Source organism: Platalea leucorodia (assembly GCF_965183815.1).
Source record: "Platalea leucorodia genome assembly, chromosome: Z".
Classification (NCBI taxonomy): Eukaryota; Metazoa; Chordata; class Aves; order Pelecaniformes; family Threskiornithidae; genus Platalea; species Platalea leucorodia.
Genome location: NC_138858.1, coordinates 51,822,170 through 51,838,908, shown reverse-complemented (window position 1 = coordinate 51,838,908; position 16,739 = coordinate 51,822,170). Strand labels below are relative to the sequence as shown.

General features: G+C 37.3%; 1 protein-coding gene across 1 annotated transcript in view; it reads left to right on the top strand.

Moving 5' to 3' along the window:
* The window catches only part of ADAMTS19 (ADAM metallopeptidase with thrombospondin type 1 motif 19), a gene marked incomplete at both ends in the record, with an annotated part of 153,604 nt that overhangs the window by 88,059 nt on the left and 48,806 nt on the right, over positions 1 to 16,739 (top strand). The window contains 5 exons of the mRNA XM_082335783.1: positions 1,350 to 1,490; positions 2,718 to 2,868; positions 10,506 to 10,607; positions 13,621 to 13,751; positions 15,452 to 15,621. Coding sequence (XP_082191909.1) covers positions 1,350 to 1,490; positions 2,718 to 2,868; positions 10,506 to 10,607; positions 13,621 to 13,751; positions 15,452 to 15,621 — 695 coding nt within the window. The remainder of the gene's footprint in view (positions 1 to 1,349; positions 1,491 to 2,717; positions 2,869 to 10,505; positions 10,608 to 13,620; positions 13,752 to 15,451; positions 15,622 to 16,739) is intronic.

Sequence of the window (16,739 nt, the reverse complement as noted above, 5' to 3'; positions counted from 1 at the left end):
AACAGAATTATCCGATTCATGCAGGGGCTGCTGTTCCAGTCCTCCAGATTGTAGGGTGTACACATCACTGGAAGAGAGTGAGCACTCTGATAGGCAAGATAAAGCCCTATGCGGCATTTAAATTCATTTCGCTAGTAAACACAAGGGAATGCAGCTTGCAAAATGATATAAAATTTGATCTGGTCATGAGGGGTTTTTAGGATAGAGTGGAGAAGAAAAGCGAGCTGGTGTTTTCAGTGATGGGTGGCAGGCCTTTTTTGTCCTTTGGTCCTGCAGTGTGGTGAGACATGGAGAAGCATGATGTACTCTAGTTTTTCTGCAGAGGCAGCAAACTTCTCCCGTCTTTGCAGTTTCTAAGCGATTTGACTGCTCTTTGGCTGAAGGAATCAATACAAGGTATAAAGCTTTATTCACTCTAAAGTTTTGCTTTTCTGCAGGGCAGGCTAGGGCTGCAAAATTCCAGCACCCCTTTGAATCCAATGCTCTGGAGAGTAGTCCCATGCTGATCAACAAATCTTGAAAAACGGCTGAGGATATTTCATTTATTTCTCTTAATGCCAGTCAAGCATGTATCCACTTAGCGAATACTGAAAACTTGTTATTTTTATTTCAGTCTACCTTTTTCCTCTTTGTTTACTGGTTGTGAATGAGAGTGACAGTGAATCTTTACTTCAGTTCAAGTAGCAGATCCAAGCAGATTTTTAGCAGAATTTTTCATTGCAGTGCTCTACGTGAGAACTCGCTGGGATGCACGTGGATGCTGAGTCTTTAAAATCAAAATCCATTGAATTGCTTCATCAATGTTATTTCTAACAGTAGACATTGAAAAGACATTTAGGTGATTTTTCTTTAGATACGATAATCATGCATTAAACTAGTAAGCATTTTACTAGGCTATAAAATTTCAACAAACCAGTTCCATATGGAATTAAGATAGAATCACTGCCAAAATACAGAACAATTCACTGATCTCAAAAAGAAGATTTCCAGTATTTATTTCTGTTGTCCATTAGCGAAAGAAGCACAGTTCACTAATGCTGCAGTAGTTGTGCAGTTCTGAACATTCAAAAAGTTGCCTGAAGTGTATGTTGAACAGCTAATTAGAATGTAATATTTCTCATCAAATGAATGAGGTTTCACTTTCTCCTTTCAGTATAGAATTGTCCTCCACAGACGGTTCCACGTACTTCTGTGAAAGGTATCATGGGAAAAAATCAAAAGAGATCTCCTATGTGTAATGCACATGAGTTTTTCATAGCCTCTTGTGAGAGTTTTAACTTATAAGCATTTTGACAACAACTTGTTATTTTGTTGTGCTTTGGTTTATTTTTAATAACTTCAAAATTCAGCATGGGGATAAACCACGACAATGACCACCCGTCCTGTGCAGATGGTCTCCATATCATGTCTGGGGAGTGGATTAAAGGACAGAATCTTGGGGATGTTTCATGGTCTCGGTGCAGCAGGGAAGATCTGGAAAGATTTCTCAGGTATATCATGCAAGAAAAAGAACTCTTACCATTTGTCATTTACAAATAGTTGCAATAAATATCCTGAAATAACAAGTTGTCAATATTTTTTGGCATTTCTGTGGGAGATTTGTGTTTGTATAGCCCATCAAAATAAAGTAAATCATCATGAACGATCTAATATTTGACAGATTGATTAAAATGTAACTGGTTTCAGCAATGATTTTTTTTTTATATTTTCATGTGTTAATGTAGAGGATTATACGTACATATTTATGTACACATATTTATATATACGTAAATATGTTTAAAATATATTAATATGGTAGGTAGTGAAGAATGTTGGACAGTGAATGACCTATGAACATTATGTAGCTTCTCTGATCTATGTTGTGCCATTCAATATCAAACCATGCAGTATAATTCCATGATGTTAATTTTTTAAATAGAAATTTACTATGAGATCCTTAATAGAGAACAGCATACCTAGAAGCTAAATTAAAACGTTTAGTTTCACTCTATAACTCTTAAATAGGATCTGTTCCCTAAAGCTCTGTTCCTTTATTAAGTTTATGAATATATCTGTTGAGATCTTACTCGCAACAGTTAAGCAGTCCTCCAAAGGTCTGCTTTATGACACTGGCAGAGTTAGTATAAGTTAGATGTGTCAGTCTCACACATTTGTACTGAATCTAGACAGAAATCAAAACCGTGACTTGGTGCTTTAACAGGCTTAAGTATTTTCAAATATTTTTTCTTCAGTTTTTGAGAAAAGCTAGATTTCTGGCTACCAGCTCAAAAATATATGTATTCTTAAATCTATAGTTTTATATATGTATATATCTCATCTGAAGTGATTAATTTGAGGTCGTGCTGGATGTGAAAACTAAGCTACACAACTGCCTATGCATTATAAATTGCCTACTTTTTTATAACTGTTTACATGTCTATCCAAACCTTAATCAGTCAGGTAAATTTCACACAAAACCACTGTCCAGCGCTTTCCTGAAATTCCTATTATAGTTGATAAATTATATTGTCTTCCTGCAAATGCGCAACATCAGAACACACCGGTACCTAATATCAAGTAAGCCATATTAATTTGTACGGCTTGAATGACAGCCCAATGCTGATGAATAAAAAAATCTTACGAGTCCACATTTTTCTAACATCAAATGCATGTTTAAGTCGGCATGACGATCAGACTCTTTAGGATTGCTCAGCGTATGAATCTCTGCATATTGCCAGGTCAAAGGCCAGTAACTGTCTGCTACAGATGAATCCTCAGAGCCTCAATTCTGTGATTATTCCCTCCAAGCTCCCAGGAATGACGTACACCGCAGATGAACAGTGTCAGATTCTTTTTGGACCAACCGCTTCCTTTTGCCCAGAAATGCAGGTAAGGATGGCTGTAGACTTCAGAAAATACACCCGCCAACTCATTTTTCTGTGGGAGATATTTTGGTGCATGTGCTTGAGAGAAAGAGAACGCAGCACCTTTGAAACGAGAAGTTGACACTGCTTTCTGAAGTTAATATCAACATTTTCATTTGTTTATCTTGTAAGGCTTGCTTTGGATCTCCAAACATCCTGAATCATGTTGTATCATAGCATACTGCTGATATGTTCCTTGTACTTTAGAAATAGAAAATGTCATAGTGTGAAGTCACCTCATTGCAGCAAATGGGATATTTGCAATTTATTCCATTGGGACCCGATTTTGCATGTAGGTTCCGTTTCATTACGTTTTGGGTATTGAACCTCTGCATCTGACCTTCAGCAGAGTATGCTGTGCCTGTGCTAGCTCCGAGGGAGAATAGCAGTGTTAGCTGCGCTGTCTGTGCACTGCTGAATATGCCCTGCCTCCTAGCAGGTCCCCTGTGAGCCCTGGCAGATCTGTGCAGTGCCGTGGCAACAGGAGTCCAGTACTCAAGTGAGTTTGCTGACATTACTTCATGCCACTGCATGAAACAGTGTCACTATATTGACCCTTAAAAGACAACTTAACAAAATTGAAGAGCTCTTCGTAATTTTATGGCCTAATACTATTAGACACCTGACTGAAGAAGCGTTTTAAGAATGGTTTTAACAGAGAAAAATCGTCCTTCTTTAGCATCAACAGGACAGGTGCTAAACATCTTGAATGCCCTTGAGAAGGTGAGCAAGACAAGATGGGTAGATGATGTTATGAATGTATAAAGAACATGGAGTATGGGTTGATAGAACGGGGGCTAGGAGGCACTACGAAATAAAATTTCATCAGAGTCAGAGCAGACAGATAGCCTGGAAAGGTCAGGAATATTTAATATGAAAGCATAATTCCTTACTCCTTTAGTTCTTCAGTTCTCTTCATCTTTTCAGCTTGGACATAGTACTCTTTCTTTAGTGAGTTTCAGTGAGAGTAATCTTTGTTCTAAAGATTCTCAAAGGAAACACTGCAATGCACGTATGACTACCACATGCTGAGAGTGGCGTAGCTGAAAAGAAAGGAGCTGTAGGTTACTGATTATTATTTCAATTGTCTTATTGAAAACATTCTCACTCTGAGAGATGAGCAGTAGAACTCAATGTAATGATTCTGCAAATGTTCTTAATTACTTCCAAGTGTTTTTTTCATGAATTGCAATGTTTCTTGCTTTTTAGTACTTTGTTTTCATTTAAAAGATGTGATTTTGGCTTCTCATTCTCTAGAAACGTATTTTGAACAAGAAAACAGTACAGTCTTAGCCCATTATTTCTTCCAGGTCTTCTTTACCAGGTAAAAGAATTTCAAAAGTAATTGAAGAGACAGTCAAACCTGGAGACTTGCTGTTGCATAATACCTTTGTATGCTTTTCATTTTTCTGGGCACTTCCTTTAATACCCTTGTGTTTAGTTCTAATTCAGGCATTGAAATTCAGGCAGCCAAGTGGTCCCATGCCTCTTGCGGTTCATTCACAGATGCAGAGAATAGTCTTCTCTCGGGGTCCTGACTCCAAGGTTTCTTTGGTTTTCATTATTCTTTTAGAAATGTTAGGAAGTTAAATTCAGTTAACGCTACCCTGGTAGTGTTCAACTGCTTGCACAGAGAGTACTTAGGCTCTGGGTGCTGGTACCTAATTGTCCGCTTCTAATCGTCTTCAGTCATTTTCTCCTCTTCTGGCATTTTGTATGTGAGAGGACACATTTCACCTACATCACTTGTACCATCCTTCTTTTTTTTCCACTTACTGGATCATTACTTTATATGCAAATGATTAGTTTATCAAAAATTCCTATTAAATATTATTATTAAGATACCATTAAGATACCATTGTAACTTAAATCCGAAGACATGCGGGCTTGCTTTGAAGAGAGAACCAGTGGTCCTTTCAACTCCTCTTTCTTTTCTGACAAACTGCAATTTAGTTTTCAGTCTTCTTCGCAAACCAAGTCTGTTCCTTCATAATCTTATGGTCTTAACAGTAGGAGAAAGAGAACTTGGTAACAGTTTCTGAGAAGAGATCAAGCGGAAGAACCTTGTGCAGTTTCACCAAAATCCTCTGCAAAACTGGTAACCCTGAACCAGAAATCATATAAGCAAATAGTGAACCACAAAATTATTGTCATGCATCTTTAAGAGCTTTGGACCTATTAGAAATTACATAAAAAAGAATAAAAGACACTAAGGACAGAATTGAGAAAATAGGGTGAGGGCACTGAGGCAGAAGAGAAATTCTCCAAAGCTCCACTGCCAACCTCTGTAAAGTCACCTTGTTGGTTTTCCTCTGTGTTCTTTTTTCTGGAAGCAAAATTTACACTCCCACCTTCCCCCAACAAAAAAATCCAAGAAATTTGATCCTCAGACTGTAGACCTGAAGAGCTAGTTACAGCAAGCTTAGGCACTCTATTCAGATCTCCTTCCTTAGTTCCCTGCTGTGGGTCTTAAATTCAGCTCTTCTGTTTGGGAAGTTTACAGTATCCTAGTCCAATTCAATAACATTTCTACAGTGAAGAGGAAGCTCAGAGCAATGGATAGAGCACAGCCCAAAGGATAAGAAAGCCGTCCTGCTCTTACGTATGTTTCTCCTGTGTAGGAAGAGAAGAAAACAAAAGGGTGTTGCAATTTAAATTGGGCTAGAACCAAGCTCTATCAACTTTCCAGAAATGCTTCATGAGTTCTAGTACATAGGCTCTGCAAGACCGACGTTGTCTAACTGTGAAGTGGTGTTAGTCAGTAGCTAATGTTATCATCTCCCTCTGAAATATGAGGATGTTACATAGCAAATATTTTGGATTTAACCTACCAAATAATTGCATTTTACGTATTATGAAGGTGACTCAAAGTTCGCTGTGTTGATTGTGCAGGTTATTGTGGCTGCCATCAGAGAAGTCAACATTTAGACGACTTTTCTAAATTGAATACGTATTTCATTAGTTCCAGTATTAATTCATTGAAAGAATTATTTTATTATACATTGGCAACCACTGGATTTTCCATTAAATTCAAGCTACTTTCTTTTAGCTCTCTATACTGTCTTCTACTCTGTCAATAGCTGGAAGTTTACTGTGGTTACAGTTGTTGTCCACAAGCCAGGAAATGAGAGCGAAACATGCTCCTTGAAGGTTCATTTAAACCTCAGTAAATCCAACAATTTATAGCCCAGGATTTCTTGGATACAGTCTACTTGCTGAACAGTTCATGCACTTCAGCGTAGCTGTGTAAAAGATAGATAAATTATGAACTATATCAGAGTCTTACTTTTTTTTGTGACTGGAAGATAATTTGATGACCAGACTTCCATGCAGTCTTTTACATTAAGCAAGAATGTTCAATACGTAACAGCTATTCAGCTAAGAAAACAATTAAGTAATGATGGAAAATAATTTTCCTAATGATCTAAAAATAATCTACAAATATCAATAATGCATTTCTGCTGAGACGTAATTTTCTACAAATTTTATTATAGAGCAGCACTTTAGGGTAATTTACAGTCACATTACAGGGCAGCCTCTGAGAAACACTGCAGAGGCCAATGATTTTCCCTTGCTATCAGGAATTCCTCTTTATGATTTAATGGCTAAAGCAAAGGCCTGAAGGGACCACTGAGGGGCTACTCCTGTATTTTCCTAAGTGAGCCCCTCCCGCTACTCTTTCATGAATGGTGTCCAGACTTTATTTTTTCCTTTTCATCTTTATTTCAAAGACTTTTTTTTCATACCCTAAGCAAAATTTATAGAGCCTGAGAAAAGTGCGAGTGGATCTCAGAGTGCAAGATTTATACCATGTCGCAATGCTTTTCTTGTAAGGGAGCCAAGTTTGCTTTTATGCCCATGATGTCTCACGCAAGAATCAATTAGACCCTAACATTGTTTCACATAACAGATAGTGAGATCATGGCCCAGAAGTAGTTCTTGATGAATATATGTGATTGTAGAACTTGACAATTTCATGTAATTGTTGAACTATTAAATGTTGGCTTTTAAGATTAAAGTCCAGGATGCGAATGTTGTCTAGTCAGTTGCACTAAAACACAGCTGTGATCTTTGCAAAGAAGTAGGAGACTGGTTATATTTCTTGGTGATTTTTAAGGCATTTCAGGGAAAGATCACAATGAAAAGAACGAAAGTCATGGAAATATTATAGCCCTGGTGAAATATCTGTCCTCATCTCCACCACCACACTTCAAACAATCTTGACTTTGCACAAATACAATTCTGAAATGCTCTTTTTGTCTCTCTTCTTTCTTCTCAACTGGGCCTTCTTTCTAGTTGCTGATATGACAGGAAAAGCATCCCTGTGTTGCACACATATCTGCCTCACTCTTGTCATTCAAAAGAGCCCCCAAAAATCTGGAGCGACCTCTGCTCTTTCTGTAGTACATTGTGACTTTCGTGCTATATTTTACTAGCTTTTGCTGTTAAAAAGTCACGATTAACACGTTCTTTCCGAAAAAAATCTTCAATGTGTGTTTGGCAATATTTTGTTTTCCAGTGTACACACAATGAAATGTTTTACAGATTGTAAATAGTCTAATGTCACGACTATAAGTTTATCATCTCCAATAACCCTTACTTCCCTTGGCTACTCTTAAAAACTCTAATAGCTTATGACAGAGAACTGGTAAACCTCTGTGAACATTAACTTAGCTATCCTGATTTTGACTGAATGAAACTTTCTCCCAGAGGTGTAAACTTCTGGTTTAGAAGTTTGTGCTCTGATTTTGGAGTGACCGTAATATTGACACTGGCCTCCAGATTTCTGTTAGTTTTCAAATCAGTCCTGATCTGCAGCATTGCAGGTTGCTAATGAAGAAACCAAGTTGTGCATCGTGGTTTTTCCCCAGCCACGTGCAGAAATACCCAAACGTCAACAGTTAAATGGTAACAGGAATCTCCATTTCTCTTACTTCTGCAGCAGAAGTGCAATCTGAAGAGTAACTACAGAGTCTATTTGTGATTTGACTGGAATGGAAAGCTCAGGAAAAAAACTTACAAGTCATCCTCCAATTCTAGTAATTTCCTATCTCATTTTCTTGGGTTTGGGGAATCTCAAAGTCTAGGATGAAATGTTATAGTAATATTGAATGCTTATTTTAAAAATGGGTGAAGAACAGTGGGTGTTTTTAGAATACAGTTCACTTAAGGCTCAAAGATGTTTCTAGGTGGGGGAGTTAGGTTCATGGTTCATAAGGAGGTGGTATACATGTATTTGCAGAAACATGCAGACGTATACAAGATGTATTAGCAAGTCAAGCATCTTGATTTGATTTACTTTACACAGCTCAAGTGCATCTGTGTGTTCAGGTACCCAAATCCTTGTCAATTGGACTTCATGTCTTGCTAAGTTTAGAAGAATTGTTTCCGGATTTGTAAGGGACTGTAGGTTTGTTATCAGCCATTCCACAGTCATAGGCTAGTGAAATTAAGCACAAGATCAAAGTGTTTAGGGAAAAAAAAAGGATAACATACTTCAAAACATGATGACATAAGAGAAAATTTGACTTTATTTTTTGAAAACCTGGATGGCTTTTCCTCAAATGTAGTCAGTGACAAATGAAGATTAAGGGATATGAAAAAAAAAAATAAATTTGAATTAGGAACATTAAATTAGCATATATTTTTGTGGCATTGTTCCAACAGTATAGTCTTTAACATAACAAGTCTCCATAGAGACAAGTCTCCATAGAGACATAGTCTCCATAACAACTTCATGGCTGTTATGGAAGCACTTTATCGTGAACATCTGATACTCTGTCTCATCTACATTGTCTTCCAAAACTGTCCCAGAAGTATTCTTGCTAAGTTTGGTTCTTGGCTCTGAAGTTGTATCTTAAAGTACATATTTAAAAACAATTTTAGAAAAATAAATTCTCTTTCTCCTTTGAACAAGAACAGAAATTACAGTTTGATATTTGAAAAATGCTTGTTAAAATTATCCAGGAACAGGACAGGACTTCTGTAGTTTAGGATATGCATAGGCTAACTGTTGTCTTGTTAGTTCAGCTTCAGCGCAAAACCGTTGTGTGACGAATCAGGCGTGAGTCTGACTGCTGCCATCCTGTCTCTTGTTTCTGTGCAATGCTTCAGACCTCTGCAAACTTTGGGTTTTTTTGAAAGCTGTTGTTACAGACATTTTTACATGGAAGACTCCCATTGGAACTGTCCTGTTCCTTGGTTCAGACACAATCTTTTGTTGAATTATGTTTCCTGTGCTGTAAGACTTTTTTCATGGTAGCATAAGATTTATCACACATTTTTCATGCTTTGTGTAAAAGGCACAGAGACTCTTGCTAGGTTTACCAATGCAACAAATCATTTCAGTCAGAAAAAGCACGTCTTCTGGCAACCCTGGTTTCAAAAAAACAGCGAATCTTTACCTTTTATCCTCCCTGCAACCCGTCCTCCTCTCCTGATCCTTCTTGCCCCTCTCTGGGAGTACTATACGTATTTGGGGGGAATCAGTGTGCACATGCAATAACATTGAGACCACAGTTGAGCCCTGCATGCCCTCTGTTCACTTCCACCCAGTTTACCAGTAAGAGAGGAACAAGACAGCAAGGAAATGAAAACCATGGGAGAAGGAGGACTTTTTAGGGGAAAATAGGGAAGGCTGCCAAGGAAGTCTGGGGAAATGTGAGCCAGCATACTTCAAGACTGTACTTTCTTTTGAAGAAGGTAAAACTATCTGATTCTGATGCTTAAGAGGGACAGAGGAAGCAGCTTTTCTTTCCATCTCCAAAATTCACTGCTGACTAGTACCTCTCTCATCTCCCTTCTCCTTCCCAGAAAAAATACTTCATCCTGATTTGTCAGTTTACTTTGCGTCTTCTTTGTGGATATCGGGTGTGATTGCTTTTTTGAGATATTTCTGGATGAATTAATGAATTCTGGAGGAATTAATGAATTCTAGATGAATTATGAATCGCTGGAAGAGCGTAAGATAGCAGCAATCATTGGGATGGTATGAACAAAGTGGATTTGGACGTCCTAGAGAAGCATCAAAATTTCTTACAAACACATTTTTACAAAACTCCCATGAACATAGTTCTGTGTAGCTGCACAAAGACTCACTACTGCCTGTATACGAAAATGGACTCATTTTAAAACCTTGGGTTTTATTGCTAGTTACAGTGCTATTTTTCTCCCTTTCACTTAAAATGAATGAGCACTAAATAAAAGGAGTAAAAATATGAATTAATTTTAAAAATCATTCCCAGAAATCCCACAACTCTTCCAGTCTCTGGGGGAGTGCATCTGCGCAGTGGCCACTTCACATCATGGGGCAAAGTTGTTCCTATGTGCTTTGTCAGATCTGCCACATGCAAAGACCATGACCCGTACGGTTAGACTTAGAAGGTTCTTCCCCCTCTCTATCAACACACCAGCTTGACTTGTTCCATGTGTTCGTAATTAAGCAGAATCTGCCCACTTTGGTCTTTGTGCATGTTTAACCTGTCTTTAAACATAGTTCAGTACCATAAAACTGGTAATTTCATGACAACATCAGTGGACTGTATGCAGAAAGTAATTTTGCATAAGATAGATTTTGTGCTTACCTGTGAGTTTGGTTTTCAGCATGTCATTTGCACTGGGTTGTGGTGTAAGGTGGAAAGTGAGAAGGAATGCAAAACTAAACTGGATCCACCAATGGATGGAACAGACTGTGACACTGGAAAGGTATGTTTTTGGTGGAAAAGCAATATAAATTATATTGAACTACCTAACAGTTAAGGAAACAAGCTGAATAGGTCTTTGCACTTGTTTGAGTTCCTGATTGCCTCAATTATCATAAAAAACATACATATATAGTTGAATGTATTATATGTTATATATTATATAATATAGATATGATAAAAAAGTACATTTCCCTAAAAACACTGAATTTTAAAAAAAGCTGAAGCCACAGGTGTTTTAATGCTTACACTGTTTTATTTCAAATTTGTTCTGGTTTTGTATCCTATTTATGAATGGAATGCCATTGTTGCACTACTTACTGTAAACAGAAACATAAGCTTTCAAAGATACAAAGTTCTCAGCTATGATTTGACATTTAGAAATAGTCTCATTGAAGAAATTGATACAGATTTTTGATAAAACTTTTCAGGATAAGCTTTGTAAAGAAATGTTTATAGTGTTAGTGCATGTAAAAGAGTGATAAATGTCATTAAGAGTGTGCCATCAAAGACAAATTGAATGGTCACCTGAAGTCAGACTTATATTAAATGTCATTCAAGAGCTTTGCTGTTTGAATAATCTCTGTCATCTCTGTATATAACTGTAAATGAAGATAAAAAACCTCAAATAGATAACAAAGCAGGAGCATGCATATATCTTGGGATTTTCATGATATTTTGCTGACAGCAGTCTCCCACAGGAGTGGTTTGCTGTTTGAATCATATTACATTCACCAGGACTGTCATCATCCCCCTAAGAAAGTAAACAAATCAATCAACTGAGCAAGATAATATGTTCAGATAATATAATTTTACATGCTAAAGGAAAAACAGGCTTTATTAATTTTCATATCTCTAAACTAATGACATTTCCTGCAATCTTTTGATTCTGATAAATGTGTGTAATTGATATTCTGTCTTATGTCAATACCTAGAAAGTCAGGGACATGCCTTTTGTTCGATGTCACATTCTTTACATTGATACTGGCATGCCCATGGTATGGAATAAGAAAGCAGCACCTCTTATTAAGACTACCCAGAATTTTTCATTGTGAAACCATCACCATCGTGAACTGGGCACCTGAAATGAGTGTGCATTTTGCATGTTAATGTCTGACTTGCAAAAGGTGATAATAGCAACTCATTGCAGAGGACTCATTCTAACTTTATGCTTGTAGGAGCATTATGATATAGTAGTGACATGGGTCCTGGGAAAGTCCAGTGAGGAAGGTAACACCGTTCTCTTTATTGTAGAGCTTAGCTAGTAGGGAGTAAATTATTAGTAAGGGTAAGACAAAGTACTGATTCTAATTAGAATGGCTCACTGAGCCTTGTGCCGGCCTACAGAGATACCTTACTTACGTCCAGCAGTAAAAAACTAAGCAGACATCACTGAAACATCTCAGAAGACTAGAAGGGATTATTCTTCTTGTTTACTTTATCATCTGTCCAAGATGAGTTTCAGATTACACAAATCTCGTGCTTTGTTTTGGTTTACTTATATCGTAGAGATGGAGTATTGTTGTCTTGTGCTCCTCTTGGATCTTAGGAAGTGATGGAAATGTCATTTGCATAGCCTGTCCATCTTGGTTGTTTTTTAAGTCAAGGATTTATAAACATCCCTCAGACTCTACATAAAGCAGATGCTGTCTCTACAGACAAATCCATTTTGCCTATTATATCTGAAGGAGTATCTTTACATATATATGAGCATTTTTGGCCTAAAACATCCAAGAGCATTGCAAAATTTGTATTTTCTGATTGCAAATCCAATATAATGATGGAGCCATCCTATGTGAAGATTTTGAAAAACTGATATAATTATGCCATCATTGTAGTGCCATGATTTAAGAGAGAAAATTAAGATCAGTTGATCAATGAAGACCAGTTTGAAACTGCAGGTGAAGTTTAAGATCACCAGAGAAGGATGTAGCATAGACACTGCAAGTAACGGAAAAGTATTCTAAAAGCGAAAAAGGCCTTTATTGACTGCATTAGTGACATGTTATGTTTTGCTCAAAATATGAGACTTCTTCATGAACTTTATCCATTGATAACAGTAATTCACCAATAACTCAGAGTGCAAAGTGAAATGGGTTAAGTTACTGATGTTAATGACATTAAGTGTTCATTGTCTACTTGTAGCCTTATTGCTTTGCAATTGCTGAAATTTCATAATACATGGGACACGTATTCAGCTGGTATAAGTTGATAAAATACTAGTTTCTGCAGTGTTACGATGCTTTATACCAGATATGGACATAGGCTACGGAGCATAACAATAGTGATTGGATAGTTTCTGAATGAGAAATTGCAGTTGTCCTGGGAAACGATATATGCATACATGATTATTGAGGTGATTATTATTATTTAAATAAATGCCAGAAATTCTCTTGACTTTTTCAACACTAGCTTATTGAGGCTTCCATTCTCTCTTTGAATACAAGTTGTGAATAAAATCTGATTTTCTTTATTACTAGTAATATATTCTTCTATTGGAATTATCACTGGATAATCAGTGACAATGCAGTTCCTGCAAGTCATGTGGGAACTGTAATAGTGAACCAAACAAGTCCTGAGAACAGCCCTGAACACTGTTGTGTGATCATCCATACAGTTGAGCTGGAGGATGATCCCTGCAGTGGGTTTGAGCTGGACCTAAAAGCGCTTTCCTCGGCAATGCCCAGGCTCAAATGTAGGGGACAGCATAGTCTGGGGACCATTTCCGGCAGGCTGTTCCAGGAGGCATCTTTATTGGGAATGAACTTGTGCTTGAGCTTGTGACAAGAGTTGCACCTGCTCCTTGGCCACTGAGCCAGAGAAAGGTCTCTGGCTGTTGTACTTACTAGGATTGAAAAAAAAGCTATGGGGAACAATAGGAAAAAAATATATCTGACTCCTATGAAAACTATGTATTGAAGAAAACGTTTATGTTGTGCTTCCCATGTGCTTGTGGAGCAGTGAATTGTTTTGCATATGCCTTGATTTATTTACCTAAGAGCTGAATTTTCACCTAGTGGTGTAAGGCTGGAGAGTGTATCAATCGGACCTCTTTTGCGGAGCATATGGAGGGGGAGTGGAGCACGTGGAGCACTTGTAGCCGTACTTGCAACACTGGAATCAGCAGTCGACAACGCAAATGCCCTGGGTAAAAACAAGTTCAGGTTTCCATTGCTGTTCATCAGAATTCCTGAACATAATTTAAACCTTATGAGTAGAGAAACCCATTAAGATATAGTTGTCCTATACATAAGCAATTCATTTTTATGAATACTGAAAAACACTTAGGAGAATAGATATTTCAGGTTTTTTTCTTGCATGGTAACACTATGTTTCCTCTTTTCTGCTTCTGTCAAAAGCTTAGATAATATTAATGAGAGAATACAACTTTCTTTTTAAGCTTCACCTGAAAAGCAACAGAAAATTAAATTCATAATTTTTGACTTCCAGAGCGTCAGTGTGTAATTCTAGTCTTTCAGTTTTTTTCTGGAGAAAGTTAACTTATGTCTTATTTGGAGAGCCAAGCAATTGCAACTTTTACAAAGAGATCTTCCTGCCAGTTTCACAGAAATTTAGATAGAATATCTGGAAACAACATTTAAATTCCTGTCTTGTGAAAATGAAAACCTTGTGCCATTGGGGATAAATGGAGTTTTACCATTTATTTGAATGGGGTCTGTTTCACTATATCACAGTGGTCAGCTAAAAAATGCTATTCTTTTAGTTACTCAGTACCGTATATCTCTTTTGTGGGCCATTTATACACCAAGAGAAAAAGAATAAATAGGCAGATAAGTGGGAACAGAGTAAAGCTGAGTAATGGAGGCAAGTGTAGAGAAGACTAGACGAGACGAGACGAGACTAGACTAGACTAGACTAGGCTAGACTAGACCAGAGTAGAGTAGAGTAGAGTAGAGTAGAGTAGAGCAGAGCAGAGTAGAGTAGAGTAGAGTAGAGTAGGCTCGGGTAGGGTAGGGTAGGGTAGGGTGGGCTAGGGCAGAGCAGGGCAGGGCAGAGTAGAGCAGATGATTTAGGAAAATAATAGAACAAAATGGGGAAATGAAGAAAGATAAAAGACAATATAACAGATTTGGGGCAAAAATTGATGACAGGAAAGACAGAGGGATTGAAAAAGAGAAGTTTGTATAAAGAAATGTGAGGAAAACTTGGATATGACTATAAAAAAGCATGGTGGTTAAAAAGAAGCTTTAGAGATGCGGAATGCTTTCATATTTCCTGCCATCTAAACACTACTTCCAGCTGTTACCTAAAAGCTATTTCTAGAATTTAAGGGTATCCTAATTTCGCTTTCATTCATTCATTTTTCCAGGCAAGGTTCCAAATAATTAGCTCCAGTTTCTGCAGTTCACTGTTCTTTTACATTTGTTCATCAGGACCTGCAAGCACAACTGGAGTAACCAAAAAGAAACAAAGCATGTTGTCTGAACTTCGCAACACCACACTTGTAAAAAAGGAAGGGTAGCAAATCTGCAAGTGTTACTTCTTTTCAGTGGCACCTTTGGCTCAGTACAGCTAGGGAAAAATCACCCCAACTGTATCAAAACTGCAGTTGAGGTTCCCCTTACTGAACACTCCTACTAGTCCTAGTGCTTCTTTGGGGCGAAGTGTAAACTATGGTTTAGCACCCATGACTCTTTATATGTAATGTGACTGGTACAAACAGAAGGCAAATATGTTTTGGTCTGTGACTTTGATTTTCTGTGGGTGATTTCTTAATGTTATGTGTCAACAAAAAATGTGCTATTGTGTATAGCATAAATAAACTGTGATGTAAGTTTGACAAAACATTACCAACAATAAAGCATGATATTTATGCCATCTTTCTAGTTCAGGCCTTGAAGGAGAGTGTCATGGTCCCACGATGCAGTATAGAGTATGTAAAAATCCTTCTTGTCCTGCTGGCATGCCTGCCTTCAGGGACTGGCAGTGCCAGGCTTTCAGTGTCAGGTCTTCGTATCAGAAGCATGGGCACCAGTGGCAGGCTGTCATCAATGATGGTAAGTATAAACTATCTCCCACGTTCGTATCATCTGCTCGTATGGCTTATAGCTTGTTGACGTTGTTAATTAAGAAAGATACAGTAAAAGCTAGAGCAAACAAACAAACAAATCCCGAGCCCACAATTTTTGGTAAGTCATTTTTATTTCATAGGCAAGATCTGGTGGTATTTTCATATGCTCTGGAATCTTTTGTCTTATATTCCTATTGAATTTGTCCTTCTTGATGTGTAATGACTGCATTTGAACTGAAATTCAATATCAGTTTGGTCCTATTTAATCAGAAATGTAGTATGAAGTGACTCAGAAATGGAGCTTTCTAGAGGAATGCTACATCATTAAGCATGCTTGTATCAGTTATACTTCTACCCACAAAGCCAAAAAGACAATACGGATATTGTGCGCTTCTATTTTTGGGGAAGGAGAGAGCACTTTTAGCTTAACACTTGAGTATTTCACATACCAGTGTTTTATTTTGGCAGAAATCCATATGTAATGCATACTGCAAACTTAGATAAGATTCCTATACATCCTAACAGCTACTGCATGCAAAGTCCTGGCATACTGCATGCATGCTTCAGTGTAACAAACTTGCTTAGATACCGTATCACTAGGAGCATGCTCAAGTAGGAGTATAGTAATGTTGAACTTACAGTATGTGCAAAGATAATGTTGGTGGGAAATATTAGCAACTAGCAAACAAAACATTCTACCCAAGTTCTTGCTAGGAATGTGAACGATAGCTGCCATTCCACTGAATTTTCTCTAAATTGTTATGATGTAATTTATTTAATATATAAAAAAAAAAACCACAAGAAAACAACAGAAAGACTTCAGTTATGAAAACGGTTAATTTGAGAAATTAACAAAATTGTAGCAACTGGTGATAAAGAGGAGCCTGGAATGACACAGGAGTGCTGTAAGTATGTGTTACCACATTTTAAGTAGTTCATTATTGCCATTTGTATTTAACTCTTGAAACAAATTATCAGAAACAATTAGAAAGCATAGATTTTAAGAGAACTATTTTTGCTGAATCCCAAAAAATGTTACTTTATTATCAAGACCTTATTTTAATATATGCCTAGGTAAACAAGGGGTTTTTTTCTTCTAAACCT